The sequence below is a fragment of the Ochotona curzoniae genome, unplaced genomic scaffold (genome assembly GCF_017591425.1).
Source record: "Ochotona curzoniae isolate NIBS_2020 unplaced genomic scaffold, NIBS_Ocur_1.0 contig_50, whole genome shotgun sequence".
Lineage (NCBI taxonomy): Eukaryota > Metazoa > Chordata > Mammalia > Lagomorpha > Ochotonidae > Ochotona > Ochotona curzoniae.
The window spans coordinates 5,652,830-5,674,209 of NW_024466446.1; the positions used below are offsets into that span (position 1 = coordinate 5,652,830).

Sequence of the window (21,380 nt, forward strand, 5' to 3'; positions counted from 1 at the left end):
GTCTAACTGCTGCAAACAGCAGCCTTGCTCTTTTAGCCCGGCTGAGCCACAGGGCAGGCTCCCTGACTTCAGGACACAGCCAGAAGGTCTGGGAGTTTCCTAGGAGCCTGACTCAGGAATACAAAGGTAGCAGATCCTTGCAAATGCCACCACCTAAGTTCCTCATCCAAACAAAACCACGCAGGGCCAGGCCTGGCGTTGGCTGACCAGACAAGCCTTCATCTGTTGTCCCAGGCTTTCTGTCCTCTCTGAGTGACCTGGCTTATAGATCACCTTCTTGGGAAACACAGGGCTCTGCCTTGCTGTCTACCAATTGAGAGCACATTCTCATGGAGCCAGGTGCTGCTTCGTCCCACCCTCTGTCCTCTTCTTTTTTTGTTATAGACAGGATTTTATCTTTCTTTCTTTTTTTTTTTTTTAAGAAACAAACTAAGGGTGGCCAGTGGCTGACATTGTCCCCTCAGTGTGGTAGGAAGGACAAAGACGTGAACAGAGGGATGCAAGGGAGACAGAGAGGAGCCCCCCCCCCTTCATCTCATGGGTCACAGACCTTCATTGACATTCAGACACTCCCAGGGGGAAGCTCATCTAACCAGCCAGGAAACCAGAGACGGGTGGACCAGAGGTGGAGTTTTTCCCCCGCCACGGGTGGCCACCCTGCCAGGATCCAGGAGGGGCAGGGGAAGGTGAGGGGACATATCAAGTCAAGGGATGCACACACAGTTAGGGATGACTAAGGGAACACAATTGTAGGTGGGAGACAGCCCAGACACTACAGGGGAGAAGTGAATCTCGAGGGCCCATGAGACGGCGCAAGGCAGGACCCGGATGGGGAGTCAAGGGGTAGGTCCACTGTGGAAGTGAAAGCAGTGGAACTGTGGGTGGGCACACCGATCAACCAAAAGCTGCAGCCAACCAGTTCGCTTGTCTGGCTCCAGAGAGACAATGCAGTTCTCTCTCACTGGACCCAATGGGGCCATTAAACTGTTGCCTGGCTGACTCCAGCCAAAATATACATCACACTTGTCAAGACCTTATTCAACCCAGAGTTCAGGGGCTACCATTGAGTCCATGGAGGGCAAAAAGGCCACTTGACAAGAATGGCCAGAGGGCACAACTCCATGTCATCGGGCTGAAAGGGGGCGGGGAGCCCAGCACTTTCCTGGATTACAGATGCTCCGACTGGGCCAGCTCATTACTTTCACACTCCTGTCTCTACAGACGCCCTGGAAACAGTTATCGCGAATGTACCTTTGGGATTCCTGGAGTCTCAAGCCAGTCCTGGAAGATGCCTTCGACAGATAACTCGGGCCTTTAGGAATAAAACAACAAAGGCAAAGGATTAGAAAGTTGCCCTGTGGGATCTGACATTATGGTGTAACAAGCAAAGCTTCTTCCTGCAGTGCTAGCATCCCATATGGGCACTGTTTGGAGTCCTGGCTGCTCCACTTCCCATCCCCAGCTTCTCTGCCTTGTGAACCCAGCCCCGTCTGTGACCAACCTGGCCCTTGCTACCCCCATGCCCTCTAAGGTGGACAGAATCCTGGCACTCATGGGGGTTTTGTGTGCGGAAGCGGATCCCCACAGATGGTTTTTATTTCCATGAACAAAGCACCTCTCACCATGGGCTCAATGAATGGTGTTCCTTTTTAAGATAATGTTCACCTTTCCCAGGAAGGCACTCCCAAGCTGTTAAGCTTGGCATCTTTTTTTTTTTTTTTTTTAACGCTTATGAGTTACACACTGAGTTGTGTGTGTAATTACATTATACTCAACTCCTTCCCTCTCTTAACAGAATCGGAGAGGTTGGGGGAAGCTAATGTTATCCGCAGTTTTAAGGTGGCTAGGAGGCTAGGTGTGACCCCCCCCCCCCCCGTGGGGGTGGTGTGAGCAGCAGTGAGGAGGAAATGGGGGTGGGTGGAGAAGGGACTGACCCATTTTCTCCTTCCCCATTGCCATTTCCTTAGCGGGGAGCTGCACTGCAAATGGAGCAGCCAGGACATAATCTGGTGCCCTTCCACAGAGCAGGGGTCTGAATTCCTGTGAAAACCAACGGCCCTTCATGGGATTAGCAGGCAGGAGTGTGGTGAGGGCAGAGGGCAGGAGGACCCCCTGGTCTCCCATCTCAGGAGAAATCACTAGACATGCCTCCTAGGGAAGGCTGGTGGCATTGTCACTGGGCCTTACCGGCGCTACAACTTTCACATGCTGAGTTCCCCTAAGAGCTGGGAGGCTGTGGCAGAGAGACAGAGAGAGAAAGAGACAGAGAGAGTGTGTGTGTGTGTTCACATGTAGGGAAACAGAGACCTGAAGAGAGGAGGCAGCTCTCTGAGTACCTTTGGGGAGAGCGCTTGTCTTTTCAGAGTGGAAAGGCTGGGGATGCCCTCAGCAGTCACCAGCGGTTCTGCCTGTAGAAAGAGAGTGGGGACTGACTGGCCACTTACAAGAGAAGCCCTACTCAAGAAAGTCAGAGCAGAAAAGGGGACCCCCAGCCCTGCAAGACGGAACCCAGTGGAAGAGCCCTGGACATCAGCTCACGGCCCCGGCTGCCCAGAGCTGAGGGCAGGAACTTGATAGCGTCGCAAAAACCAACTGTCCTCTGCAGTGGCAGGTGCAGTGACACATGGGAGGGGGCAGTCTTAGTCGTTCCAGGTGAATACAGGCCTGGAATGGAGTGCTCCTGCCTTCAGTGTAAACGAGAACCTCCATCTTGCCTCCCAGCCTCACACGTCTCACTAGGAAAGAAAACAGTTCAAGTTTGTTCCACTAAAAAAAAGTCCTTGCCAGCCGGGGAGAGGGACACTTCTGCACCTGGAACCTGAGTAGAGTTGGGGGTCATTGGGGGGAACTGGGAGGGAGGGCAAAACCCCTGTCAATCTTCCTTCAAATGGATATACAGGAAAGCAAAACACCGAGCTTGTCCTTTGCATGTGAAAGATAGGCTGGGATCTTCCATCTGCTGTTTCATTTCCTCCCATTTCGCCCCACCCAGGAAAGGTCTGCAACAGCCAGGACTGGGGCCAGGCTGGAGCCAGGGGCAGTAATTCCAGCTGCACCTCCATGTAGATGGCAAGGAACCAAGCTGTGTGTGTCTGGAATCAGAAGGAAAGTCAGGACCAGAACCCAGACACTGAGTTATGGGGTGTAAGCATCCTCAACTAAATGTTACCATGACCGCCCCCAAACCCTGACTTGCCTAACTGCATTTTGCTGTTGCCTTGGCATTCCACGCAACAAGGGGTTTTTCCTCAATCCTCTCGTACAACTGAGGAGGGAGCTGCAGAATTCAGAGGATTTACAAAGAGTGGCGGGCGCACCATGATCAAAGGAGTAAGGCACACTGGATCCACCAGGGAGGTCAAGGGCACCAGGACGGCGGAGAAGGAGGTGGATTAAATATCCCGAAGAGAAGTCTGGGGGAGTGACTTAATTGCCATTTTCGAGTGATTTCACAAAGGATGGTGAGCAGCTGTCGCACATTGCCACGGAGGAGTGACTCCAAGGACACGGACATAAATTTCCTTTGGGGGAATTTCGCTTACAGGCACTTCTGGGGTGTGGGGGTGGAGAGGGCACGGGAGGAGGGGCTGGGGAGTTCAGCGCTGGAATGTCCTGATGGCTCTCCCCACCCCAAATCTTCAACTTCTCTCCAGGGCTAACAAGAGGGTCCATGGAGGACAGCCTAGGGACCTTGAGGAAGCTCTGGAAGGGACTGGGACACGTGACAGACACCTGTCCGAATGGAGAGGAGAAAGCCTCAGTGTGGGAGAAGCAGTGCCTACTTTGGGCTGGACACGCACACACACACAGTGCCAGGAGCAGAGAGGCGAGACATCCTAGAACAGGTGGCCTGGCACGCACAGCGCAGGGAGAGGAGAAATGGGCAGTATGTCCTGTGAGGACGCCGGAGGCCTGCTGGACTTTGACTTCCTCAAGAAGGTTCCGAAGCATGGTGGATAGCAGAAGAGTAAGTGAAGGAGACGGGCTGGAGGCAGAGAGGCTGCGGCAGAGGGGCCTACCACAGGAAGGGGGGCATGGTGTGTGTGTGTGTGTGTGTGTGTGTGTGTGTGTGTGTGTGTGTGTGTGTGTGTGTGTGTGTGTGTGTGTGTGTGTGTACGCACACACGCACACAGTGTGGCCCTGTCACTTTCCACAGCCCTCATGCCACAGTCCACAGCCAACTCTGAAGGTTAGTTCATTGGTGGTTAAGGCCAATTCTGCTTTGCCAATGTTTAGTCAGTGGATACAGAGCTGTTATAAAACAGTGGCACCCAAAACAGAACAAACAAAACCTTTTCTATCCCCTGCCAAGGAAAAGTACACAAGCAGAGGCTGTTACCCACTGCACAGAGTAGACACTACGGACACAGATCTCACTTCAACTTTGGCATAGGGGGTGGCGTGTAGCAAGCGAAGCCACCATGTGAGAGGCCCGCAATCCAAACTAGAGAGCTGGTTTGAGTTGTTCCTCCCATCAGTTCCCACCTCCGCCACCTTTTGCTCTCTGCCTTCCAACCCAGGTCCCTTGCTAGCGTGCCTGCGAAGTTCCTGACACCTGTGTGGCAAACTTGGATGGAGTTGTGCTTGTAGTTCCTTGCTTCATCCTACCCCAGCAGCAACGCTGAGGCCCTCTGGGCAGTGAACCAATGTCATGCTATCTTTTGAATAAAGAAATTTAAGAAAAAAAGTTTATAGGAGTGAGCCATAGTATAGTAAGCTAAGTTTCCATGTGTGGTGCTGGCATGCCATGCAGGAACTGGTTTTGTGTCCCAGCTGCTCTACTTCGAGTCCAGCTCCCTGCTTACAGCCTGGGGGGTAAAGCTGTGGTGGATGGCCCAAGTCCTTGGAGCCCCCACACGCATTTGTGAGGCCCAGAGGAAGCTCCCGGTTTTGGATCAGCTCAGCTCCAGCCATTGCCCCTTTTTGGGGAGTGAGCCTACAGTTGCAGGATCGCTCTTTGTCTCTCTTCTCTCTAAACTCTGCCTTTCAAATGAAAATAAAGTTAAATGCTTTAAAATCACAACACTGTCCTCCCCATCTATGACATGACCAGATACTGGTTTCTAGGAAGCTGCGTAGTCCGTTACTAATCCCAGTTCAGCTCAGGAGAACGATGCCATGTTCCACTCCTCCCTGGTCCCCATCTGTCAGCCCTCCAACTGCAAACTCCAGAAAGCATCCAACTGTGGGGGGGGGGGCAGGAGCACCCACCGTTCCACTGCACCTGGGAGCAGGAAAGCAAGGAAAAGGAACACGTGTTTTCACATGGCTTTCCTTCGAAAGGGGTACGAAGCATCTTAGAACTATTATCGCTTCATTCCTTATACATATCCTTGTGAAGCAGGTGTCAGCTGGGGTGCTGCTTTTTAGCAGATGGAGAAATCGTACGTGGGGAGGACTATGGCCCAAACACCCCGGATGGAGGGAAGAAGCAGGGGCGACAGGGAAAGCCCAGGTTCCTACATTTTCCCAGAGGTGGGGTTGGCATTCACGTTAAGGCAGCACTAGGCCTGTCATGAGTACTGACATGGGACGAGGTGCCTAGCGGGAGACGAAGGCGAGCACACCAACTCAAGCTGCTTAAAAACAAACAAACAAACAAATCTTTCCTGGGGTACTCTGACTGGATTCACCTGCCAAGAAAATTGCAACAGACTGTATGAAGGTTTACATTTTGGGCAAGAAGAAATGCACTATGTTTTAGGAGAGGAGGGAACGTGCGTGTAGTTTCATCATTACTGAGGTGCCCGCTCAGGTGGGTTTTGGAGCGCTGGGCTCGGACAACGAGCAGTAGTGAAGCTAACAGTTGGCTTTCTCAGATGAAGACGTCCCGAGCCCAAGCCAGTAGTGAATTCTTTCCCGCTGAGCTCATGTGGCTTAAATAATCACAGCAGACCGGCAGAAGCATTTCCACTTAGCTGGGACCCAAGACTTACAGGAAATTACTCTTCTGCATGTCTGATCACTATGGAAATTGATTTTATACAGAGAGCTCAAAGTACACAGAACCACGACTGCACGGCCCCCCGTATCCCCACCAGCGAGCCGCTGCTGCTGCTGCCCGCCTCATTCCCGAAAGCCAGGCCTCCGGGGGATCCGGGAGAGCAGGTGGCTTCACCGTCGGCTTGGCTGCGCCCTTGCTCTGCCCCTGCATCCTGTGAGGCAACTCTGAACCTCAGGGGTCTCCGAGGAGGCTATACCTGTGATCACGGGGGCACTCATTGCCACCTTGGCAGGCTGCTTGCCGCTTTAGAAAAAGAAGCTTGGTTTAAAGCTGGGAAAGTGACCAGTTGTTCTGTGCATGATGTCTGAGTGAGTAGAAGATAAACAGTGGCTTGTGTGGAAAACGGTCCCGCCCCTGCCCGGCCCTGCTCATGCGTTAGCTCGCCCAGTGGACTGCTGAGTTTGGGTGACAAGGAAGGGGAGCCGAAACACCTCTCTGGTACTTGAGGCCCAGCAACTCGTACTGATCAAGTCAGGCCTCCTTGGGTCAGTCTTAGCTCCTACCTTCAGCCCCCTTGGGATTCCCAAGCTCACATTCTGTCAGTGTTTCTTAAGGAAAGTGTATGGTTTCCAATGACTTTCCCTTGAGTCAAACGACAGACCCTGAGGGTTCTGGCAGTGCCCGGGGTTAGCACGGCCAACCTCAGGTCTTAGCATCTGAAACAGAAAACGCCCTCCTTCTCAAGGGCGACTTCAATTCTGCATGTTAGTTTTAAATTCTGGAAATTTACAACTAAATAAAATTGTTTTCTCACTTTCATTTGGAAAGCAAAGAGACAGATCTTCCATCTGCTGGTTGACTTCTCAAATGCCAACAACAGCCAGGAGCCAGGGGTTCCAGTGGGGTCTCCTACAGGTATGGTAGAGCCCAAGTCCTTGAGTCCTCACTGGCTGCCTTTCCAGGCTGCAGGAGCCAGAAGCTGCCTTGGAAGTGGACTAGGCAGAGGTTGGCATGGGCAGCCCACTCCGGCGAGTCAGTGTCCGAAGTGCCACTTAACTGTCATACTGAAGGCCCGCCTGGTCACTGATGAGTTCAAGTTCTTCCTCTACATGTGGACACGAACGGTGTGAGTGTCCAGGCTTTGCACCTGATTATCTGCTTGTTGGTGCTTCGGTAGATAATGAAGACTGCTGACAGAACATTTACATGAGTTACCCCCCAGCTCCCTGGGGGAGGAAAAGCATTGGGTTAAAGTAAACACGGGATCTTGCGAACACAAACACTAAGTGGTGTGGAAGCTGGGTACTCCTCTGGCGGCTCTTGTACCAGGGGGAGCCTGGCACCCAGAAGCTGTCTGCACGTCCTTCTGAACACACTGCTTTCCCGCCTCCTCTGTGCCATCCTTCTACCCCAGCTCTTCCATTCACTCTGCTAACACGACTTCAGAGTGTGAGCGAGCGGCTGGGCCCGTGGCAATGCTTCTGCTCCAGTTTCACAATCAGCCGGCCTCGAGCTCGGCTCTGCTCCTCACTTCCCAAACCCCACTGCTGCCATCACCATCACTGCCGCAGCTCTCAAGCCCTCCTGACCACACTGCTCTGATGACTTCTAAGGGCTCTGCCGGCTCTGGGGGTCCTTGATGCCCCTGCCCATCCCACTCTGTCTCCCACACTGCCCATGCAGGGGGAGTGTAACATTTGCTGGATACCATACTCCTTTTCTCAGCCTCTTTGGGTATGTCAGCGACGGAGGTTCAAGGCCACAGTCAAAAGGCCTTTCCTCTGGGCCCACGGGACCCTGGTTTTCACCAGGGCACTTCCTCCAGGGAGTCCTCACAAACTCTTCCATCCGCATCTCCAGCAGTCAATAGGAGAGCCCGGGCATGGGATTCCTTCGTCTCTGATGCTCAGTGTCCTGCCTCTAGCCCACTACATGGCAGGTGTGCAGGAGAGAGAATGTTAAATAAATGCTTAAAGCCAGGGAACAAGGCAAAGGCCAGGAGACATGGAAAGTCCCTGCCTTCCCCCTCTCGGCCCCCTCCCCCATGTCTTCATGCGAGCTGCTTGGTCTGCACTCAAAGGCCTTGTGCCATTCTGAGTGGCTCACGTGCCAAACAGATGTGCCCCAGGATCAGTTTGCAAAAGAGGCCAAAGATTAGAGGCTCCAGGGGGTAGGTGTGGGGCCACTGGAGACCTGGACACAATTGGTACAATATGTGGCACAGGGTAATACGGTAAACAGCCTGTTTTAATAGCCCAGTAAGATCCTGAGATTGGTGAACGGGCAAGAAGACGCTTGAGTTTTCAAACATATTCTGATATTCTTACTGAAACAGATTGGTTGGAAGAGTCAAATCACCTTCACTTTGAAGGAGAACTATTTTTATTTATTTATTTTTTAACAGCAGCTTAAAACTTGCTCGCAAGAAGAGGATTCTAACTGTGAGAGGTATCTTATTAGAGAGCATGCGGCTGGTGGTTGGAGGCCAGCGGTAAGACAGGGAGGCTGTTCTAGACTTCTACAGTCGCAACAAAAGTCTCTTTGTGGGCCCAGTATGCTGCCTCAATAAATACTCACAATGATAAAATCCAGGTCCCCCAGAGCTCCGGGGCCATCCCCATGAACTCCATAACCTTATTAGGAAGAAGATTAAAATGAGAGAAGACCTCCAAGCACCCCACCTCCCCCAGATGCACTTTGCCGCTCCAGTGCAAATGGCTCTGTTTCTGTCCTGAGAAGTTGTGCTGAAAGAAAGTAGTTACCGCTCAGACGCAGGCTTTGGGAACAGCCTCAGGAGGTAACGAGGCCTTTCTAGAGATTTCCTTTTCTTTTCTTTTTCTTTTTTTTTTTTTCCGCCACCTCTGCTTTAGTTTCTAAGGGAACGGCTCTGTTCTATCAGAGGGCTTGAAAAGTTGTTCTGGGATAGGTATACACAAAGAAAACAGCAACATATCGTGCAGGGGAAGCTGTTGGCCTTGCTCCTGGGGGAGTCTCTGTCCTTGTAAATCAGAATCAGACCCACTCCCTTTGAGCAGCTTCCCAGAAAACCGACTCCTGCAGCGAGGGCTACCTTCAGCGGCATGTGATGGCAGGCCCATAGACGAGGCAGAAACCAACAAATTAAACATGTAACCTGGGTATGTCAGTCCTGTATGACACATTGTCTTCCTGTGTGTGTGTGTGTGTAGTTATGCATTATTCACACACACAAACATACAAACACAAAAGACAAGCCTACCTTCAGAAAGAATCTGAAGCCATTCCCAATGGCAGATGCAAGGAAGTGGGGGGGAGTTCAACCTAAAACAGCCAGGCGGTAAGGCGATGCTTAGGAGATACTTCTGCGCCTTCATGGCCCCTAGTCCCTCTGAGCGTGCATGCCAACTCCTGCACCTGCACCCATCCACGCCAGAGGACCGGCGTCGCTTGAATCTGTATTGGCTTTGGAGACTTCATTTCCACATTTGGAAATGTGTGACATGCATAAAAACATAGCTAAAAAGTGGGCAGAGGGTTCAGAAGGCAGCAGAGGAAATTGTGACCCTTTCTGAGTACTAGAGTCTGGCTCCTAGAGAGTCTGTGTCAAGGGAAGAGCATTTGGCACAGTGAGTGAGATGGAGTGCCTGGGTTCGAGCCCTGGTTCTGCTCCCGGTTTCAGCTTCCTGGTAACGTGTGTCCTCAGAGGCAGCAAGTGAAGGCTCATAGGGTGGGGTGCCTGCCACCACATGGGAAACCCAGATGGAAGTCCCAGCTCTGCCTCTGATCTGGCCTAGCCCTGGCTGTTCCACAGGTACAAGGACATGATCAGCAGGTAGATCTGTGTTCCCGTCTTTCAAATATATAAATTATGTTTCAGGGCGTTCACTTTTAGAATTTATGCTAAGATGGGAAATCAAAAGGAGAGGTAGAATGAGCCTCCTCCAACCCATGCCATTAAGTCTCATACCCCCTCAACGAAACAGCATGGACCACCCTGCAAGGTCAGAAGCCTGTTCCTCTCTAGGACCACGGGTTTCTACGGAGCAATACACAGAAAACAGCACAGGCTGCAGCCAGTCAGATCCAACTGCAATCTGCATTAACTCAACCACTAAAGGATCTCGGGAAAGTTACACAACCTTGGAGAGCCTCAGTTTCCCCATCTGTAATATGGTGGGTAGGAGAACAGTTTCAGACCCAGATCGCTAGGCCAGCACCTGGCATGCTGATGACTGTGATAACCGTGCAAGCCATGAATGGAGAGCCTGCATTTTACCAAGATACACCAGCTCTTTTAATCCTCCCTAAAACCCTGCCACCGAGGCCAGAAATGGCAATTGGCAAGGGTAAGAGTGATTTGCGTGGAATCTTATACGGTGGGGAAGTGTAGAGCTGGGTAAAGAACCTGGGGGGTGGGGACTTGGTGTCAAATCCCAGGTCTGATCACTGCACTAAGTTTTCACCCGTAATCAAATTACATTTCATTCCAGAGAGCCCTTGTTAACTGGAGCCCCCGCTATCAACCCTACCCTTTAGAAGGTTGCTCTCCCCCAGTTTTTGCCACGGCAGCTGAGACCATACACAGTCCCTGGCTTGTCTCCCATACCACGTTTGGGGCTCATGACTCTGGGGATTCCAATACTCACATAGGGCCACTTCAAAAGCTGGTTGATTATCCTATGATTCTCATTGGCTAAGCAAGGTCCCTGCTTCAATTAAGAGAGGAAGAGTGAATCTTCTAGCTTGTAGCAAGCCAAATGATGGTAAAGTCACTTTGTAGCATTCACAGCGAAGCTGGAGTGGGGATGGGGGGCGAGGGCAGCAGGTTAAGCCACTGCTGGTGAAGTCAGCATCTCATACTAGAGTGAGAAAGTTCGAGTCCTGGCTTCTCCACTTGCAATCCAGCTTCCTGATATTGTGCCTGAGAAGGCGGCAGAAGATGCACTTGGCCCCTACCACTCACGTGGGAGGCCAGGGTGGAGTTCCAGCTCCTGGCTTTGGTTTGGCCTAACCCTGGTTACTGCGGCCGTTTGGAGAGTCAAGTGGGACAAATGATCTCTCTGTCTCTTTCCCACTCTACCTTTTCAAACTTTGTAAAGATTCATTTATTTACTTGAAAGTCAGAGAAAGAGACATCAGTTCAGACGGTCATGGCAGCCAGGGCAGGAGCAGGTCAAAGCCAGGGGCTTCATCAGGACCTCCCGTGTGGGCGGTAGGGGCCATCTTCTCTTCAGGAAGCAGGCAGGACAGGAACTGGAGCCAATATGGGATTCCTGCATCACAGGACGAGGTTTTACTTGCTATGTTACAACGCCGGCCCCTTGCTCTGCCTTTCAAATAAATAAATCTTAATAATGTTTTAAAAAGAGGTAATCCTAGGATTTTAATTCCTAAGTTGGTCCTTACCTTTTTTCTCCTGGGATGTTCTCCAACAGCATTTGAAGAAAATCCTGGAATAAGGGGGAAACAGAAATGTTAAGATTGCCCATCAGCGAGTTTGAGTACTTCTGTTTCCTGAAGGCACACCTGTGAGGAGAGCTAGGCCACGTCAGGCTTATTAGCCCGGGTGCTCAATGTCTTCATTTTCTAGGATTTCAATGCAATTGTTTTAAAGAGACCACAAAGAAACAAGACTGTGACGTCACTCTGACCAACGGTTCAGTTCATTTTGTACTTAGCTGTTTTCATAAGCACTGTCCTTCCTTTCCTCTCCATCTCCTCCCCTTGTGAGCTTTGCCCAGAGAATATCAACTCCTGGAGGCTACTTCGCAACTGTCTCGGCTAACCGTGCCCACTGAGGGACAGGGCAGTCCTTTACTGTGAACATGGTTCGTGAGTGCCCCCTTCACCTGCAGCCTCACTGCAGGCCACCATACATATCCTGTACTGTTGGACACGGCAGAGGTCATGCTGGGCATTTCAAACCTGAAGACAGCACTTCACACACACACACACAATCAAAAGTAGACAAGAAAATCAAGCTTCATCTACCCATCGACTCACATTCAAACCCGCTCCACCCTCTTCCCAGACTCCTTGATCATTTAGAAGCAAATCCCAAGCATCACACAACTCATCAATAAACACTCAAGCACATATTGCTGAAAGATCAGAACTTGTTAAGAGCATAATTGCATTGCCATAAGACCTAGAACATTCAAATACAGACACGCGTTTATATTCCATTTGTTAATTTCTGTATTGTGATCTCTTTTTCCCTGGCCCATCTAAATCTGAAATCTTGATTTGGTGTTCATTAGGTTTTACAAAGAGAATAAAACACAGAAAGTGCACTTATATTAAGGACATAATTTCGCTAAAAATAAAAAGTTACTTGTTGTTTATCTGGAATTCAAATGTAACTATTTTTCTGTCCTGTGCTTCTTCTGTCTGCTAATGTCAACTCCCACTATCTGATCAGGTGTCTGTTTGCAGAAATATGGAATAGTAAGAACAATATTTAACTTTCTTGGAACTTCCCGAGACTAAACAGCATATAAGATCTATGCTTGAACCTTTTCCCTTTAACGAGCAGAAAGCAATTATTTAAAAAGCAGATCCCTTCAAGAACAAGCCCGGAAATTCATCCATGAAGACTACGTGAGACAGTCCCACCCAGGACAGCTGCTCATGAGCCTGTGTAGACGCTACTCAGCTGACTCCCAGGGCTGGCTTGGAAGCAGTGACCCGCGCCTTCCTGGTTACAAACCAGGCAGGACCACGGAGGGCCAGAGCGCAAAGACAGGCGCTCTTTCTCCATCATCACCCTGAAGCACAGCCGTCGCCGCCAAGTCAGCCAAGCCAGTCGTTCCATTTCTGAGTGTTTTCAGGGACAGAGTCTCCCTAGGAGGAGTGCTAATGGAAGATGGATTTCCTGCAACTTCATGTGTCGTGTGCTGCGTCCCCTAATGTAAATGATACAGAGAACAACAAACTCATATTTAAGAAACGGAGCATGCAGACAAAACGGAGGGAAAGCTGCTTCAATCTGAATGACGCCTCACAGCTGACGGCCTCCTTTGCACCTGCAGCAGCTGGAGGAAGGACAAAGAGTAGCATTGAGAATGAGATTTAATTTTGTTTGAGGTTCTTAAAGCCACTGTTTTCATTATTTTGCAAATTGTTTTGTAAAATGTTGGGTGAGAAAGGAAAAATTATCATGTAAAATAGTCTAATAGATTACTTTGGAAAATTCAATATGTTAGTGGATTGCTTTTTAAATATTTATTTATTTGAAAGGCAGAGAGAGACAGACAGACGGACAGACTTAGAGAGACTTTCCAACTGCTGGTTCACTCCTCAAATGGCAGCGGTGAGGGCTGGGCCAGGCCGGAGCTAAGAGCCAAGAGCTTCGTCCAGGCCTCCCACGTTCGTGGCAGGATCCAAGCACTTGACCCATCTTCTGTTGCTTTCCCTGGTGCATTGGCAGGGAGCTGGATGGAAAGTGGAGCAGCTGGGACTCAAACTGGCAGCCATGTGGGAAGTCTGCCTAACAGGTGGCGGCTTAACCGGTAACATGCCACAACGCTGGCTCCAATAGATCGCGTTCCTTATTCATTATTGTCAAATTGTGTTTGTGCACTCTGCAATTTCCCTGCTACAACTGGTAAGTGCCAGTTTCCCAGGAAGCAGCGGCCCACCCTGCCCCACCCTGCCTCAGAGCCCTTGCCATTCTGAGTCATCCTCTGCAGCCTCAGGGTTGAGCTCAGCCGGCAACCTCACTGTGCCAGCAGGGGGCTGCCCGTCAGTGCAGGCAACAGGGCACATGGGTGCCCCGCTGAGTCACATTCCCTCCCCTCCCACCTCAACTCCTGGGGGAGGCGCTTGCCTCAGGGTTTGATATACTTATTGCCCGTGGGTCCAGGCAGTCCAGGAGGAGCCCTGGGCTCATCCGGGTGGTCTGTGTGCCATCAGCTGACAGAATCAACCCTCACGGCTGATCCTGCACCACGAAGCACCAGCTGTCCTGGTTCTGTTCGTACACTGGCAATCAGCTCAGCAGCAGACTGCTGACACGATGAAGTTAACACGAATGGCTCTGATGGCCGTTCCTTCCCTCGCCAGCTCCCCTGCATGCTTTCATCTGTCTTCATTCCCCTCTTCAGCAGCTATGTGAAAGCCGCTCAGAAACCTGAACTGCACCAGGAACTCATCCCTTTCTGGTCAATCCTAGGATGGGGCAAAGTCAGCTAGCTACAGCATGGCAGGGGTCCCACTTTGTCCACTCAGCACTCCCCTGAAAACTATTTAAATAAAGGCCAAAAGTAACAAGCAAAATATACGTATTTTTAAAATGGCATAGAGGCAGGTGGTTAGAATTTTTTTTTCTGAATCCTTTGCAACAATTATAAGCCCATACCCCAGGGCCTGGCATGATGACACAGTAGTTAAATCTTCTAACTTCAGGGCGCCGGTTCTAATCCCAGCAGCCCCGCTTCCCATCCAGCTCCCTGCTTGTGGCCTGAGAATGCAGTCGAGGACGGCCCAAAGCCTTGGGACCCTGTACCCATGTGGGAGACCCAGAAGAAGCTCCTGGCTCCTGGCTTTGGATTAGCTCAGCTCTGGCTGTTATGGACACTTGGTGGGTAAGCCAGAGGATGGAAGATCTTTCTTTCTCTCTCTCCTTCTCTCTGTAGATATGCCTTGCCAATAAAAATAAAACAAATCTTTAAGAAAAAAAGAAGCAGCAGCAGCCCACACCCCAGCCAGAAAAATACATTCCTGGAGAATATTTTTTTCACTTCCTACTCTCTTAACAATCTATGCTACCAGGTCGGTCTGAGACAGTTTGAACACCCAGTAACATTAAATTAATCATTACAACTTAAAAAAAAAACCTGAACACTGATTTCGGCACATGACTAATCTGGTAAGTCTCATTATTATTACTTTAGTGCTGGTAAAAGCATTCAATAAAAGGCAGGTGCATCTATATTCTGCTGGATAAACTGACACCAACCTAATGATAACGCAGTAACAGACCAGCAATTTCTATTATACGGCCATGAGGAGGTGGTGGAGGAGGTTGCAAAATAAATAATCAAAATGTCGAAGCTAGGGTAGGAATGGCAGGGTAAGAACTGGAAATAAACAAAACATCAGGAAGAAGTCACTTTAAAGGCAAGACAGGGGTCGGAGTGGGGAGTGGGGCGGGGCAGAGCGACAACGACGTGGACAGGTGGCCATTCCAAAGGGAATGGTCTAAGAAGCATACTGAAATCTGAAGGAAATTAACAGGAGCACCGTCCCTCCTCATCAATAACTAGACATGTAACTCTACAAATTCATGCAATAACAATACACACAAAGACACAGAGTGAAAAAAAGCATGACAAACAAAACACAAACGAAAAAATCCAGTCCTGAAGAAACAAGGAACAGAAAAGAAAAAAAAAAAAAGTCCTACAAGATAAAATAAATGAACAGAGTACATCACAAGAACACAAATTCAGTCAGATGAAAGTTCAAAGATAAAGATGGGAAAACAAGATGAGAAGGCTGATTGCTATGCAAAGGCAATACATGCAGAACCAAAATAAGACCAAACAAGAGTGCTAATGAAACAGAAACAGCAAGGAAAAGAGCAGACATCAGTGAAAGCCGTTGCTTGACGAAGAAGGAACAGACAACACTGACCAGCAAGTAGCAGGAATGGACAAGAATGCTACGACATGGGCATAACCGGCAACAGTGGAAAAAATGTGTTCAAAGATGCAATTAAGATAATCTCACTGAAGATTAGAAGCTAACACACATACATAAAAACACAATTTTCCAGGATTGGGCTGACAGAGGAGGACACATAATCCTGAACACAAGGCCATTTTCTGGTGAAATTACCAAAGCTCACAGATAAAAGAATTCTCTGGAAGCCAGTGCTGTGGCATAGCTGGTGAACTTGTGGCCACATGGGTGCTGGTTCAGGTCCTGGCTGCTTCACTCCCCATCCACTTCCCTGCTATTGTGCCTGGGAAAAACTGCAGGGCACGGCCCCAGTTCTTGGACCCCTGCTACCAACATGGGAGACCTGGATGAGGCTCCTGGCTCCTGGCCCCAGGCAGGCCTAGCTCTGGTGATTGAAGCCATCTGGGGAGCGAATCAACGGATGGAAGATTTCTCTCTCTCTCTGTAATTCTGACTTTCAAAATAAATCATCTTTTAAAAAAAAAAAGTCTGCCATTTAACTGGTACCAAGTAGGCCAACTTTAAAAAGTTTAATGCCAGAAGGCCATTAAGTAATGTCTATCAAATTCTGAAGGGATAAAATGTGGCTCCAGGATATTGTCTGTAAACATACAGGAGAACATTCTCAAGTGGGAAAAACTCTAAAATCTCAAGTCAGAAACTTGAACATCAACTGAGAATGAAATTCAGCCAATAAAGAGTTGAATAATTAATAAATATTTTTAAAAATTTGTATTATTATTTTTTTAATTGGAAAGCCAGATGTATAGAGAGGAGAAAAGATGGAGAGGAAGATCTTCTATCCTCTGATTCACTCCCTAAGTGGCTGCAACAGCCAGAGCTGAGCTAATCCAAAGCCAGGAGCCAGGAGCCTCTTCCGGGTCTCCCACGTGGGTGCAGGGTCCCAAGGCTTTGGGCCGTCCTCGACTGCTTTCCCAGGACATAAGTAGGGAGCTGGATGAGAAGCAGGGCTGCTGGGACTAGATCCGACACTCATATGAGATCCCAGCGCATGCAAGGCAAGGACTTTAGCCACTAGGCTAATGTGCCAGGCCCATAAAATAAATCTTAGTGGTTAAAAATAAAATACATACTAATTAAATAATAAAATACCAAGAAATATATGTAGAAGCATGGAAACATGACTAGTGGTTAACACTGAAATCTCAAAACAGAGAACTACGACTGCACAGCTGGGAAAGCTGTGGTTAAAGTATATACTGCAAATGAAAGAAACTTTAACTGTGTAAGAATAATAATTATGAAAAACACAGAACTGGACCAAATTTGGATAAGTACATAATTGCTGTTTTCCTCATCTTTTATAGTAGAGAATAAACTAGTGCTTTTGAAAAATGAAAGACACAGGTGAAGGGAGAAAATGGCAGTTTCAATCTCCTAACATTTATTTTTAGCAATGCTTCTTTTAAAACATTGATTTACTTGAAAGGTAGAATAACAGAAAGAGAGAGAACTTCCACCTGCTGGTTCACTCCCAAATTGGCTATCACAACCAGGTGTGAGCCAGGTCTTCCCACATGAGTGGCACCAAGCAGTAGTTTAATGTACTGTGCCACAACACCCTGTTGAAAAGTAATGTCCAAATTCAATATAAAGCTATGGTTATCAAGACGGCATGCTACTGGCATTAAGTATAAAAGCAGTGATCCATGAAACAGAATTAAAAGTCTAGAAATAAACCCTAACTGGGGTCAGTTGGTTAGGCTATCAAGACAATTCCAGGGAGGGAAATATTCTTTTTTAACAAATGTTTATAGGACAACTGCATATTCACACACAGACGCACACACACACACAAGAATGACACTGGGCCATCATTTTCTCACCACCTATAAAAATCAACTCAAAATGTTTTAGAGACCTACAAGTAAGAGCTAAAACTTTACAACTTGAGAAAGAAAACATAGGGGTAAATCATTGCGAGCTCCAGCGAAGCAACAGTTTGTCAGCTCTGAAATCCTTTGAACACAAGCAACGGGGAAAGCAAACAAACTGAACTTGGGCAAAATTGAAGAAGTCCTTGCTGTCAAGGACAGGAAAAGACAGTGCGTATAAAACAAGAGGCAATAGAAGATAGCACAGATAAGAGGAAGAGCCATTTCTCTTGAGAAGCTACACGAATAGCTACCACACAAAATTCAACGCCACTAGCCATCAGAGAAACAGACAGCTTTTGTACTTCTCATTTCATATCCCCCAGGATGGCAAGGACCAAGAGAGCAGAAAGGCGGGTACGTTGACGAATGGGAACCCCTGTACATCGCTGACAGGAAAGTGCAACTGCGCAGCCCCCGTGGGCAACACCACGGCAGCTCCTCAAATCCAGAGACTCCGTGAGTGGGTATTGTCTCCAAAACCCTGGCAGCAAGGACTCGAACAAGGTATTTGTCCACTCACGGGAACAGGATTCACAACCGGAAGGAAGGTAGAAACAGCCCAGACATTCACGCCCGTGCTAGACCGGAATGTTCACTGTCTGTGCGTGCCAGCAAATGCAGAGGGCGGGGAACGAAGAGGCTTGCTCCAACACGGATGACCATGGCAGACACTGGGCTAGGTGAATAAGCCAGAGCTGCAAGGACAAATGTTACAGGGTTCCACCTCTGTGAGGAGCCTCTAACAGTCCCATCCACAGAGACAGAAGGTCTCCGGCTGGTAGGCGGAGGCTGGGAGAGGGAAGAAGGGGGAGCCCCTGTTTAATGGGCCCACAGTTTTCATTTAGGAAAATGAAGAGGTTCTAAGATGGATGGTAGGGATGACTGTATCTAATGCCACTGAACGCTTCCAAGGGACTAAAACAGGGGATGAGGCTGGTGTGGGTTAAGCCACCACCTGTGATGTCGGCAACCCACGTGGGTGCTGGTTCAAGTCCTGCCTGCTCTGCTTCTGACCCAGGTCCCTGTTAAAACAGCAGAACATGATCCAGATGCTTGGGTCCATGTACCCATGGGGGAGACCTGGAGGAAGCTCCTGGCTTCAGCCTGGCCCAGCCCTGGCTGTCGGGCCATTTGGGGAGTGAAACAAGATTCTCTGTCTCTTCTTTCTAATTCTGACTTTTCAAATCAACCAATCTTTTTATAAAAGTGCCTTCTATGGTAAATTATGGTAACTAATATTTATCACAATTAAAATCAAAATCAAAAGTGAAGTACTGACACAACTTGGAAGATTTCCTATTAAGTGAAAGAAACGCAGACCCAAAGTACCACATACTGTCTGACTCATTGATATGAAATGTCCAAACAGGAAAATACACAGAGATGGAAATTAGATTAGCGGTTGCCTGGGGATGAAGGTGTCAGGGCCAGGGGCAGAGGACGGGGGAGGAAAAAGTGAGTGCTAATGATTTCTTTTGGTGTTCCTGAAAATTAGGTAATAATGATGGCCGTACAACCACTGACCTGCACACTTTCAAAATGTGAACCTTACGGTATGTTGAGCTTTATCTTAGGAAAGTTGGTGTCAAGGAAAAAAAAAAATCACACAGTGATTGCCCCTAGGGGAGAATTCAGCAATGTGGCCGAGGGCAGTGAGGGATCCACGGGCTGGCGACCTCACAGGCCTAGGAATCACAGTCAGCCCAATGCACTTGCTCCATGCTACGGCATCTTGGCAAGAAGTGGTTTCGAGTTGTAGGAGTTTGGATTGATCAATCAATCAAGCGTATCTTGATATGCACCATTTTATTACATAGTTACAGGAAATCCACTGTGTGGTGGCCATGTTCTGAGGGCTGGCAGAAGGGCAGGCACGTCTGCCTTCTCAAACAAATGTAGGTGCAGTCGCAGTACAGCATGTTAAGCTGCAGCTTGGGATAGTTGTAACCTGTGTCTGAGCATCTCGTTCCAGTCTCATTTGCTCCATATTTTAAATCCAGCTTCTTGCTAGAGCGCCTGGAAGGCCGGGGATGATGGCCCAAGTACCTGCATTTCTGGACTCAGCTGACCCCTGCCTTCAGACTGGTCCAGGCCTGGCTAGGGTAGGCATTCGGGGAATGAAGTAACAGATGGAAAATCTTTCTTTCTCTTTTTCTTTCCTTCTCTCCTCCCTTTCTCTTTGCCACATAAGTTTCCATGTACATCTTTTTAAAAGCAGTTTTTTGGGGGAAGCATGATGGCTCAACTGGCTACTCCTCTGCCTGCATTCTCAAATGGACGCTGGTTTGTGCCCCAGCTGCTCTGCTTCCCATCCAGCTCCCTGCCTGTGGCATGGGAAATCAGTGGAGGATGGCTCAAGTCTTTAGGATCTGCAACCTTGTGGGAGATCCAGAGAGACTGGCTTTCGATCAGCTGAGCTCTGGTCATTGAAGCCATTTGAGGAGTGAGCCAGCAGATGGAAGACCTTTCTCTTTGTCTCTCCTTCTCTCTGTAAATCTTTCTGGTTAAAAAAAAAAAATTTAAAAACAGTTCCTGGGGGGAAATGCATATCATGTAAAGTTTAGATGGAGTTCAAAAACTTTTGCAGCAGAATGAATTCATTTTTTAGTTGCACTTTTATGACTTCTTTAGAGCCCCATTAGTCACAAAGTGAGGGACCCAGAGAATGAAATTTAACAACAACAACAACAACAACAAAAGACTTACGAGTTAAAATATGATTAGGGAGGATGGCAATGCCTGTCAAGGTGAGACAGGTGCCCAGGGGAAGAGCTAAAGAGTCTGGCTGGTGTGTGGGCTGACCCGGGCATGCAGACTAAGATGGCAGCTGGGTGGCAAGGAGCAACCTTGTAAAGGCGACTTCGGGTGGAGGGAACAAGCAGATCTGCTTTGGTTTTTCTTTTAAGGTAACTATCCCATGCCACTGTAGATAAGACAGTTTGGGGTCAGAGTCTACGCCCAAATTACAGGGAGATCGTCTCCCTGGAATGCCACTTCACTGTGTCCACTTGGACACCTTCCCATTTCCCTTTCTGCATTTGACTGTAAGCTTCTTCTCTCCTTTTTCACACTTGCATAATCCTCTCCTCCCTGCCATACCCCCTCCGACTGTCTGCCACCCACTCCTGGGGACACATCTTACCTGGGAAAGAATCAACTGCCCATGAAACCTGTACACAAATTTCCTCAAGAAGGAAAAATAGGTGTCAGCTCCAAGTCTTTTCACAAGGAAGCGAAGAAGAAAGTAGCCCTGGGAGAAAAGAAGACAAAAGAAAGACGCCAGTGAACAGGCTCATCGGGAAAACGCTCACGCAGCCCAGGTTCTCTGCCCCACTGGTGCACCAGGCATGTTGGAATGTGCCAACTTTATCTGTCTCAGTTCCCCTTTGGATTCTGACCGCGAAGGCGGGGACTTGGCCATGAGGGAAGGGCTCCATGCCTGGCTTTCATGTCTTTGCTAATGTAAACAAAACACCGTTTTGGTTTTGACTTGGTTCACACGAAGCCTGAATGGCCACCATCACTTATAGGAAAGACAGGCCCAGGTCCTCTCCCCTTCTGCACCCCCACAAGGACTTTCTGTCTTAAAAGACTTAACACTTAATAGCTTTTGGCTGGAATCTCACAGCAATCCAAAGACGCTGCCCTTGAACCTGAGGCAGGCAGAGGGTAGCTAGCTACAGAGCAGGGAATATCTCAGCTTCTATTGATTGGTGCCTTCCCAGCATGGCTTTACCTGGGGGTCTAAAGTGCTTTAATTAACGGACTCTCATGTGTGTCTTTCCAATTGGACGATGGTATTTTTGTTCTGTCCCTGCCATGTCACTAACCTTCCCGGTTTTAGCTAAAACTTCCCATGCCATGACAACCATCTC

The 21,380-nt window shown here is 48.8% G+C and overlaps 1 protein-coding gene across 1 annotated transcript in view; it reads right to left on the reverse strand.

The window, feature by feature from the left end:
* The window catches only part of LOC121162057 (aminopeptidase O (putative)), a 261,196-nt gene that overhangs the window by 87,637 nt on the left and 152,179 nt on the right, over window positions 1-21,380 (reverse strand). Inside the window, exons 8-10 of the mRNA XM_040988871.1 lie at window positions 20,648-20,755; window positions 11,330-11,373; window positions 1,252-1,312 (exon numbers count right to left, since the gene is read on the reverse strand). Of these exons, the coding sequence (XP_040844805.1) occupies window positions 1,252-1,312; window positions 11,330-11,373; window positions 20,648-20,755 (213 nt within the window). The remainder of the gene's footprint in view (window positions 1-1,251; window positions 1,313-11,329; window positions 11,374-20,647; window positions 20,756-21,380) is intronic.